The 20,094-nt window shown below is 41.0% G+C and overlaps 2 protein-coding genes across 2 annotated transcripts in view; both read left to right on the forward strand.

The window, feature by feature from the left end:
• The window catches only part of DNAJC5 (DnaJ heat shock protein family (Hsp40) member C5), a 77,718-nt gene extending 68,994 nt beyond the window's left edge, over window positions 1–8,724 (forward strand). The window contains exon 6 of the mRNA XM_089513562.1: window positions 1,209–8,724. Within this exon, the coding sequence (XP_089369688.1) occupies window positions 1,209–1,312 (104 nt within the window). The 3' untranslated portion in view covers window positions 1,313–8,724. The remainder of the gene's footprint in view (window positions 1–1,208) is intronic.
• A 2,753-nt stretch (window positions 8,725–11,477) lies between these two features.
• The window catches only part of LOC149315512 (tripartite motif-containing protein 54-like), a 33,925-nt gene continuing 25,308 nt past the window's right edge, over window positions 11,478–20,094 (forward strand). The window contains exons 1-2 of the mRNA XM_089518460.1: window positions 11,478–11,663; window positions 19,126–19,286. Coding sequence (XP_089374586.1) covers window positions 11,496–11,663; window positions 19,126–19,286 — 329 coding nt within the window. The 5' untranslated portion in view covers window positions 11,478–11,495. The remainder of the gene's footprint in view (window positions 11,664–19,125; window positions 19,287–20,094) is intronic.

Below are 20,094 nucleotides of genomic sequence, written 5' to 3' on the forward strand. Positions count from 1 at the left end.
TCTACTGTGGGCTGCACCATTTGCCCTGATATCAAAACTGGCACTGAACATTGGTGGCAAACTGTGTGTGTGTGTGTGCGCACGCGCGTGCACGCTAGTTTTGATGCATTTTCTTGGTTTATTTCTAAATGTTGCTGGTGAAATTTGTTGCTAAATTTTAATGGTGCATTTTGGGGGTGGGTGGGTGGGTGGGTGGAGGGAATGGCTAGGAACTACAACATTTGCCATGGGATGAACTCAAATAAGTCAGTGTTTTGTCTGCCTTTCATCCAGAGGCATCCATGGTATGCTTCATTTTATTTAAATTTAGTTTGCTTTGCTTTTAAGGAAAGTCAAAAAGGACTTTTGTTGTTTTAATTACTAGCGGATAGATAGATGAATTAAAAATCTTAGCCTGTTATCATTAATAAGACCTTTTCTGATTACAAAACTCACAAACTGAAATTAAATTCATAATTAAATGAAACGTGTGTTTGTCTGAAACTGGTGCAAAAATAATAAACCAAACCTTGTCTCTGATTCTTGTGGAAATTTTAGCCACATAGTTTTTTAGAGCAGGCTGCAAACTGCACTGCTCTCCTTTTGTGCCTATACAGAAGCTTTTGATAAACCTAACTGGACATTGTCATCTTTGGTTTGTCCTGTTCTGGAGTTTAGTGACAATGCCAAGAGTTCTTTCAGTGCCTCAAGAGTTCTTTAAGTGCCCAAAAGTGACACATGTTGCTGCTGTAGTATAAGCTTTACTGGTGGTAAATGATACAGAGGATGGTACACAGCAGAGATACATTCCAGTACTTTTGCTGATGGAGTCACACATTCCCTCACAGCCAGTGGTGGAACTGGACCCCCAAACTAAGTCTACCCCCTGGTGAACAATCAGATTCTCCATTGCTGGTTATATGGGGCACCTGGATTGAGGTGCATGCACCCCTAGCCAAGGCCAGTAGAAGATGGGCTCCAGTTGTTGGTGCAGTGCAGAAGCAAACAAAATATAACTGTGCAAGTCTTCCCCCCATAGCCATAGAGCTGTATAAAAAGGTTAGCTATAGAAGAAAATTCATTCCCCGAGACCATTCTCAGCCTTCATATTTTCTCTCAGCTGCCTGCTGCCTAGCTAGTAATCCGTGTATAAAGAATCTGTGGATACGGAGGGCTGACTGTACTTTGTTTGAAGAAATAACTGGAGTTTTGTTTTCTTAATTTTTCAGAGGCCTCAGATACACCTATTGTGATACAGCCAGCCTCAGCCACAGAGACGACCCAGCTCACGGCGGACTCCCACCCCAGCTACCATACTGATGGTTTTAACTAAGTTAAGGAAGCACGGTTAACTAGAATGGATAAGAATAAATAACATGGCCAATCCAGCACTAGAATCATGGACATTAGAAATAGAATATGGGGAAGGGAGATGCTCTGCCACAGTAAGAGGGCAGCCTCCAACCTGCTGAAAATATTTTGTAATCCCTTCGCCTTTTGTCACCTTCAGTGTCGTATCTTGATGATACATGGAAGTACTGTAGCATGCAGTATTTAAAGCAGTTTAGCTTTGGTCTGTTTTGTTTCCTTTTTTAAAAAAATAGCATGTGTGAAGTTTAGGTTATAAACGTCTTTGTGTTGTAATGTATTGAGGAGTTATCACAACGAGTGTGATGGATACATTCTGCATTTTAAGCAGTGATACCAGCCAAAAACAATGAGCATTTTTCAAAGAGAAGTTAGATCTGTCACAGAAGCTGCCACACTTCTGTACAGTTGAGCTACAAACATCCCTTGAAGGCTGCTGTTCCTCATCCACTTAATAGTAACTTAAATATCTAATATTTCCCACCATTCCCTTTGCTCCTTACACTTACGTTTCAACAGACCTTGAAAAATGCTGATGTTGTTAAGAAGGGATTTTTTTTGTTTTGTTTTTAAATGAACTTGTCTCAATATCCCTCTCAATCTGTTTCTTCTGCAAACCATAATCTGACAGTCAGCTGCTTTACATTCTTGTGTAGGAGAGGGCCAAAATGTGGGTTTTGCTGCAAAACCAGATGTTACTTGAATCATCTCTGCATTTTAAAGTTAAATGCACAGTAGTTTTGTTCGAATCAAATCATTCCCCTGCACTATTTATAATCTGATATTGCCATTTTTTTTACTTGCGCATGAATATGGAAAACTGATGTATATTCTCATTGTCTAGCTTGAATGAAGTTGAAGCAAATAAATATAGTCAAGAGCAAATTTTAGATTTTGGTTGCTTGGATTATACATTGCCATAGTACATAAGATGTCATTGCTTTGCTATTTTTCCCAAGAAACTGTTTTAAAAAGATTTTTTTAAAAACTGAAATAGTCAGTGGCCACTTTGCATTATGTATTCTGGGTGTGCACCTTTAGCATACTTTTAATGACCACTTTAAAAAGAAAACCCTCCAGTGGGAATGCAAGTAGCACTTGGTCTCATACAAACACCCTGGTTGGGGAACTGATATTGGCTGTAGCACTTATGGAGTGTGTATTTGATGGCAGACTTAGGTTTGCTGCTAGTTGATGCAGGAGAAGGACCTGAGTTCACTAGACAGTGAGCACATGAATCAAATCCTGAATCTTCTGTTTATGTGGCTGTCCAGAATAGGCTTGGCCATTTTTTTTTTACCTCTGTTCTCCCTTTGTAAAATGGGAGCAGTTAACACTGAATTGTCCTAACCATTTTGCAATGCTTTACACAATTGAAATACATTGTTTGGTTTGTTGATGTTGCTAAATGGCTGTCAAAGCAAAGAAGCATTAACAAACCATTTCTGTTTCATTTTATCGGACTAGAGAAATCTTTTTGCACATGTTTGTTTTTCATATATGATCCTTTCAGTTGGGCACTCCTCTCTTACCCTCTATCCCTCCAGGGATACATTTATAGTAAATACTCTTGTGGGGAGGAATCATGAATGCAGGTTATGTGTGAATGTGGGAATGGACTGGATGCTATACATGTTTTAAAGTTCTATGGGCATCTCAGTAACGTTGACTCCTAAGTTATTGCTAGTTCAGTCTTGGTTTAGAAAATGTTACGTTGAGGTTCAACCCAGGAATCTTTCAGGCTTTGGGGCAACTGCTGCTCTGGTGTCTTTTGAAGAGCCCAGAGCATTCTTCCCTCTGCTTCATTTTGTCTCCTGTCTTACCCTTTCTTGGAAGAAGCTACATCTACACCTGCAACAGGTTGAGATGGTGGAATGGACTGTATCACATATCAGTGCAGATGCTCCCTACATGTTTGTAGCAAGGAGCAGAGTTCTTGCAGATATAAAACCAACAGTTCAGAGGAAAAATTTCTAGTTGAGCCTTTTACCTGACTCTGCAGGTGGGGGTTTCTCCTGTTTTGAGGGATTTGAATGTAAGAAAGCCTCTGAAAGTATTATCCCTTGCCTGCAGTCTGAAATAATATTTTCAGTTCTGCCATCTCAGCATTCAACTGTCTCATTCTGTAGTATTTGTGGATTAGGCTTACCTTGATTCTACATTCCTTTTGGAGTGCTTCCCTATGGCTTATTTCTACAATCTTGGCATGCTTTCTTGATTATTTCTCCTGATAGGACCTGAAAGGAAGTGGGGCTAGTAAAAAGGAAGAGCTTTGAAATCATGGTAAACATGTGGACCAAAAAGGTCTTTTTTGACAACCAGCCTAGCTCTTTCATTCCATGGCTTGTCTGGCTGTGTTGCATGTACATCCCACTTGCTCTAGGTCAGTGATCTCCAAACTGTACCCTTTAAGGGATTTTGCACTTTAGCTCCCAGGAGCTTCAGCTATGTTGGCCAATAATCTGGGATTTCTGGAGCTGAAGTCCAGAATCCCTTAAAGGGCACAGTTTACACTGCTCCTAACTTTTCATTGATGGTGTAACAAAACTCAATGTTAAAACAGTTGCTTTGATATTTCAAGTTGCCATCTTCCATGCCAAAGCAAGCATATTATGCACAAGCAAATATCTATATTTTACTTAATGTCTTCCCCACTTTTTCACCTCCTTTAAGGAACAGAGATTTATGCATCTGAATTTGCAAGCCCTCAGCTGTCTTACTAAATGAAATGTGGAATACACTCTAAAAATTAGGTATTATCTCCACCGTTCTTCTCCTGGCAGCCTTCTGTTTTGATTTTAATATGCCTAAAGTTGCCCACATCAGACTGCTTTCAAGATCTATTAGCATTAGTATAAAACATTTAGTGAAAAATTGGGGCCACAAGGATAATGATGTTTCATTTTTAGCACTACTTACCAAAGTTGTATGTTAGCTTCAGCCCCCACATATTTGTAATTTTAAACTGTTTTGTTGAGGGTGGAAACAAATTGGTTTAATCTTTAACATAACAGGCTCATTTACACAGACAGTTGTTTTAATATACTTTCAAAGCACTTTGTCCATTATCAGTCTTGCACTCCTACATAGCACTTTGTGTGTGATCATTCTCAGGTAGCTCTGTAGATTACTCATTTGAACTTGTTGGGACATGATTTCAAAATCCATTCCAGTAGTTCTGTTGCTAAAGATGCAATGACGTTTCCGTGTATAATTGTGCAAACTTTGCCACCTTCTTTTGATCTGTACTATAGATTAACATTATGCAAAAGCTTTTAAAAAATGATTAGTTACTATTTTACTAGATATACATTTAGTTAGATTGGCAGAGTGAGGGAGGGTGACATAATCTTAAATACAGACTCTGTTCCTAACTTACTGATGCTGGACACGCGTGAAATTTGGCCTGAACTGGAATGGTGGGATAAAATAATGTTTAAAGTGAAGCCAAAATTCAAGTTTGTAATAGAAACAGAAGCCTCTTCTACCTAAGATTGGCGATAGTTTATCAAAAAGTGGGAAGCAGCATGAGATTGTTGTCACTTCCCACAGTGTATACACATTTCTTAAGGCCTCCTGTTGCAGTTTGTAATGAGGCATGGTTTAAGGTTTTTCATAACAAAGCAGTTTTATAAAAGATGAGAGGGGGAATGTGTTCATGTGGTGAGTGATGAGTCTGCCTTGAACTTTTTGGGGTGAGGTGTTTGGAAAGCCCATAGTCTTCAGATTTCAGTCTTGGTTTTCCCCCTGTTTCTGATCAGTTAACAAGTTCAAGCTGGATTTTCTTCCTTTAAGATGACCTTTCATCTTTTAGTTTCCAAACCCATATTGTTTTGCCTGAAGACCAGCAGTAAGTTAAATTTCTATTGTTTTTACTTTTGTTAAAATTGGTGGTTCCTGCCAATTGAAACACATGATTTTGTTCCTGGCTGGGATAACATTCAGCATCCCTCAAGCTCATTAGTAGTTCCTTAACTATGTATTGTTGCCAAAACTAAATGCTAGCCCTTGCTTTTGGGTAAATCCAGCTTTCAAAGAGACCTGCATGTGGCTGTTAGTTGCAGAGCATCCCCTGCCAACCAAAGTTAATATGGCTTCTTTCTTCAGAGACTAAAATGAACTAGTGAGAATCAAGGAAATAAAAGGATGTGTTTTGATCAGCTTTATAAATCAGTGGGCTTACATGCAGCAGTGCCAACATCCACGAAACCTGAACTTCTGCAACATTATTAAATCTTAAATATGGTGCCAACATAATACATTTATTTCATTTTTCCTGAATTAAATGGTACATTGCCCAAGCCTCTTCAATGATGGTTCATCCCATTCCAAGAACTTCATTAAAGGAATTAGATAATCATCCTGACCAACCTTAAAACCACTTGCACTGTTCAGGCAAAATCAACACAATGTTTAATGTTACTAAGAGTTTGAAAACTCCAGTTTTTATTACCTGAGATTTGGAGTCAATGCTTGGTGAAGTGGTGGATGTTGAGTTTTTTGCTTGTTTTTTTTTACAGTAATTCCCAGGATCATTCAGCAGAGAATAAACATGTGGGTCTTTTGAGAGTTACAGGCTAAAGAAGTAACTTTTCTGTGCTCTGGAGCAACGTAAGAAACATGTTGGCTGCTTGCTAGTAGAATGCTGGGGCATTTTTTTTATTAAATGTAATTGAAATATAGTTTCTTCCCACTTAGAAAGCTACTGCTTCATTCTTGATATTTCTGTCTCTAACCCCTCACCCCAAATGAGTGTTCCAGGAAAGGCTCTTTTGTGTCTGAAAAGGTACCATGGATATGGTGATGAGATGCAATTCAAAAGAAAAAGCATTATCTGTCTCAGTACCTGTCACATGTCAATCATTGCAGACACTGAACAGCTTTTTACAAGCACTGCTGTGTTTAAGGAAAACTGTCACTTCAGAACCAGTCTTAAAAGTAGCATCTCATTCCAGATGGGATGAAGCTGATGTGTTCTCTCTCTCTGCATGTGTGTATACACACACACTTTCTCTCTCTCTCTCTCTTTCACTCACTCACTTACCTGACTGCCCTTGCAGGATTTGTGAGAAGAACTTTTTTTGCTGCAATTTATGCTATTTCCAAGACCTATAATCCATTCTTGTATTTTAAGTCCATAATTTAAAAAAGAAACTGATTAGGAGAACTGCATTCCTAGTGGTCAATAATTTGATGCTCTATGAAACTTCACTATTGTGTAACCTGTGTGGAGGTACTCCCAAGAACTTAACTTGAAAGAAAGATATTCATAACACTAGCCACAGAGAGGCTCAGTTATACAGTAGTATTGGGGTGAAGGGCCTGGTGTGAATAGGAATCTCTTGTAACTGATCTTCTTTACAGAGCAAGTGAAACTGGGAACATGATCTCTGTCCTGATTCTGAAATGTGATTAGAGCAGTCATGCTTCCCATGCAAACACATTGTGTCGTCCCCCCCCCCCCCCTGGAAAAAAATCATTCAAAATATTAATGAAGAATTAATATGTTAAAACACTATTGAACATACATTTGAGAAGGCTAGTGGAGAATCTTCAAGAGAGATGAGAAAAGCAAAGGGGATCATACAGAGAAGAGGAAGGTTGCAATTAAATATATAAATGAGGCGGGTCTAAAAAAATTGTCCATAATCAGGGGAGGAAAACCAGGAGGAAGCTGGAAGATTTGAAGCTGCTTACAGAGACAATCTGTCCAGTGCTGTAGGACACAATATAGCATGGGAAATGCTCACTGGGCATGAATTACCGTACTGTCTGATGGTCAGTTTTGGCATTGGTCTTTCAGCTGGAAAAGGGGAAGAAAGTGACTGGAGCCCTGGCAAGTTTGAAACTCCCTCTCTTTGTCCAGAGAAGAGATTAGAACTTTGTTTTCGGATAGAACTGAGAATCCTTGGGAGGAAAGGTCAGCTATTTTTCTTAACAGCCTATCTAATTTTCATGGATTCCTAAGGCTTTCTCCCTCAGTTTCTCTCTTTTTGTCTGGAAGAATTGGGCTACCTCACCCCACCCCCTTGACCATGTCCATTTGGAAGGATGGTGTTTAATCAAATGGAATATGCATGATCCTCCAAAAGCAGCTGGACTCCCTCACAAGAGTCCACTAGATGAGGAATGCAAACTGCTACCTTCATTTTTTGGAGGAGCCTTTTCATCTTTGCATTCTCCCCTCTCTGTCCCCCCCTTTCCATACCCTTCTCTTCCATGGATTGGCGTTTTTAAAAAATATATTGTTTTGCTAGAGGCAATCAATGTAACACTTTAATGGGGTCATACAGGTCATGGTACAGTAGTGTTGAAGATGTTTTTAATTGCATGGGTGTGCCTGCAGTGTTAGTCTGTGGCTGTGTATGGGTTTGTGTATGTGAGAGAGAGAGAGAGAGCATATGCGCAAGAGAGCACATATTGGCAATCTAGGCATCTGTCAAGCTTCATAACTTTTTGGTGGTGCATGCTTGTTGTTTAGTGTGTGCATCTTATGTATATATATCACATCATGCTGCTCCCATTGTTCCATTCATTTTTTGGATTATCTTCTCCCCCTTCCTTCTATTGGGGATTTTTAAGTTTAAAAAAGTAGCTCTCTCTATCCAAGGGACCCCCTTCTTCACTATGAAGTAATGCTTGGACAGGTTCTCTTTTGTGGATTGCCATTTCTAAAGTCTTTCAGCCAGCATGGGGCCTTGTTGGCTAAGGGACCTTTTGTGTTCAAAAACAAAACTTTTTTCTAAACTCTGGTTAAGAAGTTAGGATAAACCAGGCCGCAGTTGGTGCTCCCTTTAAACAGCTTCTATTTGCTTCAGTGAACTTTAGAAGGCCCGTTGAAATGAGCCAAGCCTCCCTAACAATGTTTGGTAGATCCCATGGTTGATTTTTACTAGATTTTGTTGTGGCCTCTTCTGATGTCTGTGTGACCTGAAGATGTAACAAGAGTCTCACTTTGCACTTGTACTTGCGGGATGGGAGAAGGGAAAAAATCCTAATGTGTTTTAAAAAAAATCTTAGGTGTAAAAAAAGAAGAAGAGAGAAATCAATACAATCAAAGTATAAATGCATTTGAAAAGCAATGATATATAAATATATATATACATAGATGATATATATATATATTTTGTTATGTTACTTAAAGGATCAACCTTTACATTGTATGTAAGTAGCTGTGGCTGTCTGAACTTTGTGGATTGTTATCACTCGCAAGTACTGAGCTCCTGTACATACCTACAGTTCCAACAGAAGGAATTATTTTATGTTTTAGCATGGTAATTTATGTATTGTATGTCTGAACTTAAAAATAAAAAAATAAAGACTGCTAAATTATCAGAAACCAAGGTTGTAAAATAAATGTTTTCAAGGCAAAAAGAAAAAGCCAAAAACCTGATTCGTCTTGTTTTTTTCTACTCTTTCTGTTAAGGCTTCGATTATATTTAGGGTTTTAATGGTTTCAACAAAGTTGAAGGTGACGAGGATGAAATCAAGTAGCTGGATGCCAAGGGCTGTAGTTGGAAGTGCTGAAATACCTGGTTGGATACCTGGATAACGGAGGGAGGGTTTCAAACTTTGGACAACAAGCCATCTTGTATCGAGTTGCCACATTAAGTTGAGATATCTGTGCCATTTTCAAGGAAGCTGAACATTTCAATAAAACTGGCACAATTTCTTTGGGGAAGTTTGCACATCCCAATTTCTGTGCAAGTATCATTGAAAGTGTATGTCTTGCTTCAGAGCTGGATTTGCCAGATGCAATACAGGGCAGTGCTCCTGTACATTTAATGGTTGTATAGAAGAAGGAGATTCAGCAGGTGCTGGTTGAAAATTCCTCTTCTACACTGCTGTTAAAGATGCATGACCCACACCCTATATTTTACTTGGAAGCCTGGGTCAGAGCATACTGGTATTGCATGTAGTCCTTTAAGTTTAATACGGCTTGCTTACAAGAAGACCACAGTGCATTCATCAGTAATCTGATCCAATTTATTATAGTAAAATGGCAACACAATGCATTTCATCACTACTGCATGACTCATCAGACTACTTTGTTTATTAGAATACACACACACATATCTCAATAAAAGTTTTGATTTTGAAGCTGGAGTCAAAGTTGGTACAATTCTACCAACTCCATACTCCTGCAAATTATATTTCCAACCTGCTCTCTTTTTAGCCTCATTTGCAGTCTGCCCTTGGTTTGAACCAGAGCTTAGGTAAGTTCCTTTTGGGGATTATAGCTGCCAGTATTTCTTGACATACTGTAAATTCCATTCATTCTTTCACAAGAGTTAGTGTCTAATTTGTTGTTGTAGTTTGAAATGCTGTGTGCTGAGGTAAGGAAACAGGCCTATGAATGAAGTTGAGCTACAAATCTCATCTTCCCTGCCCATTGCTTGCGCTTGCTGGGATTGATGGAGCCTGGAATCTAACAGTTTCCAAACAATTACAAGTTCCTCATCACTCTCTGTACCAGATGACAATACATACTGTGTGATATTCAGAAGCCTATACTCTGCCACATAGCAGTTAATAGCAGGAACAGATAAGGGCTGAAAAGACTCAGCATTCAGAAAGCATATTGGAGGGGGCACAAGTCTACCTTCATTGTATATTTTCCTGAACCATTTTTTCTCACGAAAGGAGGCAAAACCTACCACAGAGGGCTAGTAGTAGCAGTGTAACTTTTTAAGGCTCAGCCTATGGTCTGTTGAAAGCACTTCAGTTGAATTACCTTATTTCAAGTCAGACAAGTTGCCTACCTAAACCCATATTGTCAGCTCTGATTAGTGACCACTTGCCAGGGTCACAAGTAGGAGAATGGCCTTTCCCATCATGTACTATCTGATCCAACTGCAAAATATGTGCACTCTACATGTGAAAGGGATCTAGGAGTCCTAGTAGACCACACATTGAACATCAGTTGACTATGATGTGGCAGCTGAAAAAGCCAGTGTGATTCTAGGCTGCATCAATAGAAGTATAGTGTCCAGATCGAGGGAAGTAATAGTGCCACTCTATTCTGCTTTAGTCAGGCTTCACCTGGAATAATACTGTGTACAATTCTGGACATCACAATTCAAGGAGGATGTGGACAAGTTGGAGCATGTCCAGAGGAGGGCAACTAAAATGGTGAAGGGCCTGGAAACCATGCCCTATGAGGAACGACTTAGGGAGCTGGGGATGTTTAGTCCGGAGAAGAGAAGGTTTAACAGGTAACATGATAGCTCTGTTTATTTGAAGGGGTGTCAGATTGAAGATGGAGCAAATTTGTTTTCTGCTGCTCCAGAGAACAGGACCTGGCACAATGGATGCGAGCTACAGGAAAAGAGATTCCACTTCAGTGTTAGGAAGAACTTCCTGACAGAGTTGTTCATCAGTGGAATATGTTCCCTTGAAGTGTGGTGGCATCTCTTTTGGAGGTTTTTAAACAGAGGCTGGATGGTAATCTGATGGGTTGCTTTGATTGTGTATTCCTGCATGGCAGGATGTTGGACTGGGTGGCCCTTGTGGTCTCTTCCAATTCATCTGATTCTATGATTCACTGATTCTACAACTAAGAGTATATTTTGTCCCCAGGTTTTGGGAGTGATTATTTGGGATGGGGGGAGGAACAAAAGACCCAATGGCACAATGGTTAGAAAGATGGAAAATGGTATAAATTTAAAAATTTAAACTTTGGTGGTAATAAATGGCCAGAGTTGGGGCTGTGAGTCTTCTGAGTATGTGAACACTGGACTTTCTGAAACACCAGCTTTGAACAAAGGATTTCTACATTTGTATCCTGAAGTTGGGAAAAAGCTTCCACTTCTGCTCTGTTTGAAGTATTGTATATCCCCAATGCCCGAATTTCCATTTTAACTTACAGTTTCCAGCATTGGAGCAGAAATGGAGACAGTTGAAACATAAAACTGTTCTCTTCCCAAGACTGCAGGAGCAAGAGATAGCCTCCGCAGTTGCATTCTTCAAGTTTTCAAGAAGAGCGAAGGCTCCTCTCCTGGGAAACGGGGCTGACAGCTGCCTCTTGCATTCAGGCGGTGATGGTGATGAGCTATTCCTTCTGCACTTGCTCATTCCCCTATGCACATAATTTGTGACTGTGACAAGGACGCACACTGAGCCGTATCCAGAAAACATCTTAGATTGTGATGTCGACCAACATGGAATACAGCTCCTACCCAAGAGATTGCCCCACTATGGATAGCCTGGAGAGACAACTTATATGTCCTATTTGCTTGGAGATGTTCACCAAGCCAGTGGTCATCTTGCCCTGTCAGCACAACCTGTGTAGAAAATGTGCCAACGACATCTTCCAGGTGAGCCATGAACAGATTGAAACCACTGTTAAATTCCTAACTTGATGAATGTTGTGTCTGAGATTACTTGCTCACTGATGCAGGCATTTTTCAGGGGTGCTTTAGTTGTGCATTCGTGCATGGCAGGAGGTTGGGCTAGATTAGATGGCCCTTGTGGTCCCTCTCAACTCTTGGAGTCTATGATTGTCTGTGTGGCAAAGCAATTTTATGTAAGTGCTAGTAAAATACTCATTGTCATAGTGGATGGGGTTATTTAGAAGAAAGGTCCAGCATTTGCATGGCTCGTGGGGTGGAGGGGCTGTACATGTATATAGCAGAACTCTGAAAAGTTACTTTTTTGGACTCCCAGATTCCCCTAGGAATCTAAGGGATCATGAGGGTTGTAGTCCAAAAAGTAGCTTTTCTAAGTTCCAGTAAAGAGACACACCATACCTCTTTAGGGATCTAAGCTATATGTCTGGAATTACATTGTCAGAATTATGTTACAGACGTGAATGAGGTTAAAATTATTTCCAGGAAGCTGACAAGGCCAAAAAATTGCTCTTTTTCATAATGCTAGAATCCAGGCACCATCTGACAAAATGGATGGGCTGTAGAGTTGTGATAATATGAGACTGTTCTTCACATGTGTATTACCTGTAGAATTTGGTAATCTGTCACCAACCCTTTATTAGTTTAACTCCAAAGAGCAGCACAATGTTGTAAATAATTTAGTTTCCTATACCAAATATCTAGTGGGTGACAAATCAATATACACTTTTTTAAAGTGATAATACCAGTTGATAACAGCAATTCGTACATATCCTTGGTAGTAATCAGTGTCATATATTATATTTTGACCACCAGCCCTCTCCCCCAAAATCTAGATATGCTCTTGTAATTGTCTGGGAACAGGTTCTTAAAGGCTCTTTTTAAAGAATGAAAAATACTCCGTGATCCAGAACCATACAGCTGGAATGGACTTGACCATATAACACCTATTTTGAAAGATCTACACTGGCTTCCAATTAGCTTCTGGGCACAATACAAGGTGTTGGTCATTACCTTTAAAGCCCTACATGGCTTGGGCCTGGGTTACTTATGGGAACGCATCTCCCTATACAATCCGCCCTGCACTCTTAGAACAGATGCAGAATCTGTGGATGCAGAGGGTTGACTGTACTCTTAAAAGGAGTAAGTCTGCAACTGGGGTATTAAGTGGGGGGAATGGAATTCACAACTCATGGCCCAAGTGAGTTGTGCTCTCTAGTTCTATCAGTATTTCTGTGACTCTCAAACATGATCCAATCCTAAACAAGACTGGCTGGCCCAATACAAATTGTTGCTTGAAATGGAGAAACCAAGGGTAACTGCTGTACCAGCTCTGTTGCACAGTTAACTATGACTGGTCAACTTAATTTGACATAAGACTTCCCAGAAGTGCCTCTCCTATCAGCAATAATAAATATAGTCTGCCCTCTGTATCCAGAGGTTTATAATCCATTGATTCAAGCATCCATGGCTTGAAAAATAAGGAATGTGTGTGTGTGTGTTTTCCAAAAAACAAACTTTGACTTCATCATTTTATATTTTGTTGTTAACTGCCCTCAAATCAATCTCAACTCATGGCGACCCTATGGATGAGACACCTCCAAGACCCTCTGTCCTCCACTGCTCTGCTTAGGTTCTGCAGCCCCATAAAATGCATTGTGACCTCCTTCATAGAGTCCATCCTCATCTGGTATGTGGCCTTCCTCTCTTCCTCCTTCCCTCCAACTTTCCCAGCATTATTGTCTTTTCCAATGAGTCCTTCCTTCTCATGGTGTGTCCCAAGTACGACAGCCTCAATTTGGTCATCTTGGCTTCCAGGGAGGTTTCCTGCTTGATCTGTTCAAGGACCCATTTGTTTGTCCTTTTGGCTGTCCATGGGATCCTCAGCACTCTTCTCCAGCCCCACATCTCAAATGAATGGATTTTCTTCCTATCTTCTTTCTTAACAGTCCAGCTCTCACATCCATACATGGTAACAGGGAATACAATGGCTTGTGAGTACCACTGTTGGAGAAAAGGCAACAATATAAATTTTGTGCCATATTTTGGCCATTTTATATAAGGGACACCATTTTACTATGCCATTGTATTTAATGGGACTTGAGCATCTATGGATTTTGTTGTCCACAGGAGATCCTGGAACCAAACCCCCGTGGATTCCAAGGATGCACTGTACATAGCAAATCCCTACACTTCCATAATACTCTAAAACCTCAATCCAGCATCTCAACAATATAGCATAAATATCTGCATGTGGATCTAGTCTACATTGAGTCATATATCCTCAGCACAATTCAACAATAAGCCCCTGATGCTGCATCTCACAACCATTGCAGTGAGGAGGCATGTCTCCATAGCAGGGGTAGGCAACCTACGGCCCGCGGGCCGGATGCGGCCCGGCAAGGCCTTGGGACCGGCCCCAGCCCGGTCCTGCCGCCGATTGCCACCGGAGCCTTTGGCCTCTCGCGTGAGGGCGTGGGGCCTTTGGCCTATCAGGAGGAGGCGGGCAAGGGGGATTAAACGGCGGGCAAGGGGGGCAATTGTCTATAGAAGCCTCAGAAACAGGAAATTTGTAGTTTTTACAAAATATTTAACCTTCACTGTCAGAGAGCTTTGATACTCCACCAGACTACAAATTCCAGAATTCCATAGCATTGAACCATGGAAGTTAAAGAGGTGTCAAACTGCTTGATTTTGGCAGTCTGCCTAATGGTAGAGTTGGTTCATATCTTCACCAGTACAGCTAGAGTGTTCTATGTCCCCTTTCCCTATGTGATGGGAAGCCTGCCTTTATGCTCAGCTCTGCAGCAGATGTTCCACTAGTTATATGTCACAACATCTGTCTGGCCATCTAATCTTATCTATAGAGAATTACGCATACCTGCCCACTGTTTCTCATTTCCCTTTAATACTGCAACTACAGTCTTTCCATCAAATGACTTTACTTTGTTTACTACCTTTAAGTAGGAGGCTTCGGGATTTCATGTGAAAGCTTAGTAGAAGTGAAATTTTGCCATGGCGATTTGGGGTTTCTGTCTGGGATGTTCCTCTGCAAAGCACTCCTACATATTTACAGCTTTTCATTTACTCTGGTTGAAGATTATGAATCAGCCATTCAACATCTACCTGGCTTTCCCCCAAAAGCCATAACCTTTGCATTGTGCTAATTCACTGTTAAATGCCCTTTCACACAAGAATCTCTGGTCTGCCTTTTCCTGTAGTTTGAAGCCATTGCTCCGTGTCCTGTTTCTGGAGGTGCAGAAAAGACTTGCTGCATCTTCAGTATGACGTGCTTTTTATTTCAAGTAGGAAAAGACCAGTGTGGAAAGTCTGGAGGAGTCAAGGGACTGAATAAGAGTTCCAGGGGCCACATGTGGCCTGAGGACCCACATGTGGCCCTGTGCTAAATGAAGAGGTTCTCTCCCAACATGCCTTCCCTGCATATAAACGTTCTGTGACAAACAGCAGGACTATCCCCGCCAACAGGAGCTGAGTGTTCCTGTGACGCCAGTGTCCTGGCCCTACCCTTTCTAAATCGAGAGATGCCCCAGGGATGTAGTGCATTGCCATCTTTCTCTGCTCCATTTGCAGCACCCTTGTGTTACTTCTGACCAAGCAGCTGCTGTGGAATTACATGGAACAGAATGTCTTACTAACTCAGACTATGCACATGTGGGTTAATCATTGTCATCATCATTATTCAACTAGTGGAAAGGACAGGGGAGGAAAAATCCAGTGGCATACTTCTTAATTTTCAGATGATACTGAAAACAGTACTGACATCAGTACTAAAATTACCACATTGCTTGGAATCGGTCCAGGGCTCCTGTATCATGATCTTCCCTTCCCTCCAGCCCCATACCTTCCTCTTCTTTCTCCAAGGTTGCTACCATGATGAAGAATTAATAAAGATCGACACTGCCTCAGCTGCCACGGCTCAAGCCTATGGAATCCTGGGATCTGTAGTTTGTTGTGGCACCAGAGCTCTCTGACAAAAAAGGCTAAACATCTCACAAACCACAAATCCCAGAATTCTGTAGCATTGAGCCATGGCTGTTGAAGCGCTATCAGAGTGCATTCATTACAAGTCTAGATTCAGGTCCTGCCTCTGCAATAGCCACAACATGGCAAAAAGAAAAATGAACAACAAAGAATGCCAACAACAACAAAACACAAGTTGATTTTGCCCCCCCCCCCCCAAAGGTCCGTTTTTTGGATAGTGCATTTATCCCAGAGAGTCCTGAGGCAAAGAAAATGGCCCTTAAAGCTTCGTACAATTCCCTACCCCTGATCTGGCACATGTCCTCTCCTGAAATAAATCCAGAGCCTACTGCAAACTCATGTTCACTTCCTAATTTAAATAATAATAATAATTAACACATTTAAATCTCCCCACTCCCTATTCAGAGATTTATTTTATTCTTACAGTTCCAAATCTGAGCGCATTAAGCACAAATCTTGAAAGATACCTACATTGAAACATGCCACATCTGGAATTCACAAAAAGATAACATACCAAAGGCCAACATCAAACACCTAGAGGCTCCCAGGAGACTAACTGTGGCAACTGCCGAAGGGGGTGACAGCGATGATATTTTTACAAGAAGGCAAAGGCCAGAAGCCTAGAGAGCAAACGAAGACATTTAATATTGCAAAGGCAGCTGTCAGATATCCCTCTCTAGAGAACCTAAGGACTGGAAAATAGAACATTTGCAACTCTTCCGTCATCTGGAGCTGGCTCTGGGAAACCCCAGTGAAGAAACCCTGGTCCCTCAAGAGAAGTAAATCTCTTACAGAAAAGTCACTACCCAGCATTTCCCCATCCAAATGCTTCAGCTGTCCCAGGATTAAAATGTTAATATCATTATTAGGTTGTTAATGATATAATTTGTTGATTTTTTATTATTTGCCATCATCGAGTTTGATTTAGGGTAACCTTATGAATAAGAAAGTCAGTGTGGTGTAGTGGTTTGAGTGTTGGACTATGATTCAGGAGATCAGGGTTTGATCCCCTGCTCAGTCAGGAAACCCATTGGGTGACCTTGGCCAAGTCACATACTCTCAGCCTCAGAGGAAGGAAATGGCAAACGTCCTCTGAACAAATCTGGCCAAGAAAACCCCATGATGGGTTTGCCTTAGGATTGCCCTAAATTGGAACAACTTGAAGGCACACAACAACAAACAGCAATGAATAAAAGAACCCCAAAGGCTCCAGTCATCAACAGCCAGATCAGGTTTGCAAACTCAGGTTAGCCATCACTTTCTTTATTGAATGAATCTACCTGTAGTAAGGTTTCCCTCTTTTCCTACTGCCTTGCACTTTACAAAGAAATATTGTTGTTGTTTTTTCCCAGTGAGTCTCATCTCACGATGTGTCCAAAGTACAACAGTCTCAGTTTAATCATTTTGGCTTCTTGTGAGAATCCAGACTTGATTTACTCAAAGACCTGGTCATTTTTTTTTCTTTTAGCATTCCATGGTGTCCTTAGAGTTCTCCTCCAGTCCCACATTTCAAGTGAGTTGATTGTCTGCCTGTCAACTTTTTTCACTATTCATCTTTCACAGCCATTTGTAGAAATCAGAAATATTACAGACTTTGGTATTGAATTACATGCTTTGTGCTTAAGGATCTTATGGCTTCCTTTGTGGCTGCAGGCAAGTCTTGCCTTTGTCCTGCTGGCTGAGGCTGCACTTCAACAGGATGAGTCTGAGGCTGCTCTGCAACAGGGAGAGCTTCAGGCTGTTCCCTGCCTGGAAGACCTGCCTGGGTCTCTTCTTCAGCCTTTGCATCAAACTCTTCCTCCAGGTCCCAGTCCTGCAGCTCCTGTCTCATGATACAGGGGGAGGTCAGGGCAGCTCTGGAGCCAGGAGATTCTGGGTTGCCCCAGAGGGATAGGAAATCTTTAGCAATTTAAATGTCTTCATTACACACATGGTCGTGGTGGTGGAGGCAATGATTTTATTCATGTACAGTGGCCCCTTCACATTTGCTGTGGTTAGAGGTGAAGGACCCTCATGAATATTGAAAAACCAATAAAAATAATAATAATAATAACAACACCGCTATTCTTTTTACCTAAGAGAACATCTCTCTAGGAATCTCCAGCTCCTCCAGTTCAACTCTATGGTCAACATCTGCCAGAAGTTGATCATAGAATTATGTTGGAGGACCTACAAATGCTTAGAGAAGTATTTTCTCTAGAAGTTCTAGGTTCTCCAGCACAATTCCATGATCAACGTCTGACTGAGTTGCACTGGAGGATTTAGAGATTCCTAGAGAGAACATATTAATCAAAACCGCAAATAATCTAACTCACCAAAGTCAAAACCGCAAATATGGAGGGCCAATTTATATCCTTTCTTTCACTGATGAGACTCACTGCATATTTAAAACAACACAGATTAAAACTATGTAAAGCAATCAGTAAATGTGTAATCATAAAAGTTATTTTAAAAGATACAGTTTATAAAGTTAAAAACATTAAACATTAAAAACATTAAAAATGTTATTAAAAGACTACATACAAACCTTTAAAGCTGCACCACACAGGATTAAAAGCTCACCGAAGTCAGTTTCTAAAAGCCTGATGGCTTAAGAATGTTTCAACTTGCGAATAGAAGCAGTGCAAGGATGGTTTTCTTTGGGAAGATTTATTCAAAAGTGGTTTGGCTGAGAGAGTGTGATTCCTTGCCCAAGGTAACCCAGGGAGTTTTCATGGCTGAGTGGGGATTTGACCCTTGCTCTCCCAGCCAAAGGCCTATTCCAACACTCAAACTGCCACACTATGCTGGCTTACTTTCTGCACCTTCTTTTCTTCTACATCTTTTTTTTTTCCTGCCAAATTGCAAAGAGGCATCATGCCTGTTTTTCATAACTACAGCAGCATTTCTTAAGAAAATTAGATCTGGAGTTGCTTCCAAAACCTGTGCAGATGTAATTGATCTACAATAGCCCTTGGCAACTCCACTGGAACTCCAGTTCAGGTCTCCAACTGCAGAGATGTCCCAAACTCTGCAATTACACTGGTCTCACCACATTTGCTAGGGTTAAGGATGAAGGACCCCTGTGAATTTGGAAAAACTGCAAATAAAAGAACACTATTATTTTTACCTAAGAAAACACCTCTCTGGGGATTTCCAAGTCCTCCAGTGCAACTCTATGGCCAGCATCTGCCAGACATTGATCATAGAATCATGCCAGACCTACAAATGCCTAGAGAGGTGTTTGCTCTAGGCACTTCTAGGCTCTCCAGCACATCTCTATGGTCAGCCTCTGGCAGAGTTGAAATGGAGGACCTAGAGATTCCTAGAGAGAACATATTAATCAAAACTGAATAATCAAAGTCGCAAAAGTCAAAGCCACAAATGTGGAGGACCAGCTGTACCATCAATCTCATGCATATATCTGCATGCTTATGCTTTTGTGTTTCAGTCTCGAGGGACAACCTTGGGATCTGCAGGGAGGTTTCGTTGCCCATCATGCCGCCACGAAGTGGTCCTGGACAGACATGGCATTTATGGGCTGCAGCGGAATCTGTTGGTTGAGAACATCATTGACATTTACAAGCAAGCCTCAGCAAGAGGACCAGAGAGGTTGGTTTCATTATTCACAATCAGTTATGGGGTGGGGCACGGACATCTTTGTACCTCACAATGGGGGTGAATTTTGCACTTTTCAGGCAGGTTTATCCCAGATATCACCACTGGTGGAATTTTAGGCGAGAGCCATTGAATGAGAAATTTTGGAAGCACATCTTACGTTAAGTATCTGGTATACTTCAACCCCACCTTCAGATGTAGTTTTGTAAATGCTGAGCATGGAGCATTTTAAAGCTCCATTACTCTGGTTTGAAAACGTCTCATGGTTTTGTGGGTCTGGTTTTAAAGGTAATTTTTGACATATACACCAATGCTCACAGCAACCAGTTGATTTAGGGGAATGAAGAAGAAAAGAAGTGAAAGGGAAGGGTGATTAAAATGGGTAAGAGTTCAAAGTATACCCTGTCATGATCTGCTCACTGGCAAGGACAAGGTGCAAAGAGTTTCTTTGCAATAAAGAAGCAGAAATGCATTATATGGATGCTATGTTACAGCTTTGCAAGCAGTAACAACAGAAAATGAACACACAGTGATATAATTTTATTCATTAAAATATTTCTGTGTTGTTGTGTGCCTTCAAGTCATTGCAGATTTATGTCGATCCTATGATAGAGTTTTCTTGGGCTGAAAGTGTGAGACTAGCACTAGGTCACCTGGTGGGTTTCCATGGCCAAGCGGGGAACCCTGGCCTTCAGACTCATAGCCCAATGCTCAAACCACTACACTACACTGATATATCCCACCCTTTATTTGAAGTTCTCAGGCCAAACAAGGGTTTACCTGGGAGCAGCCAAACCACAAA

The sequence above is a fragment of the Sceloporus occidentalis genome, unplaced genomic scaffold (genome assembly GCF_023333645.1).
Source record: "Sceloporus occidentalis isolate IW3139 unplaced genomic scaffold, rSceOcc1.0.p SCAF_3, whole genome shotgun sequence".
NCBI lineage: Eukaryota > Metazoa > Chordata > Lepidosauria > Squamata > Phrynosomatidae > Sceloporus > Sceloporus occidentalis.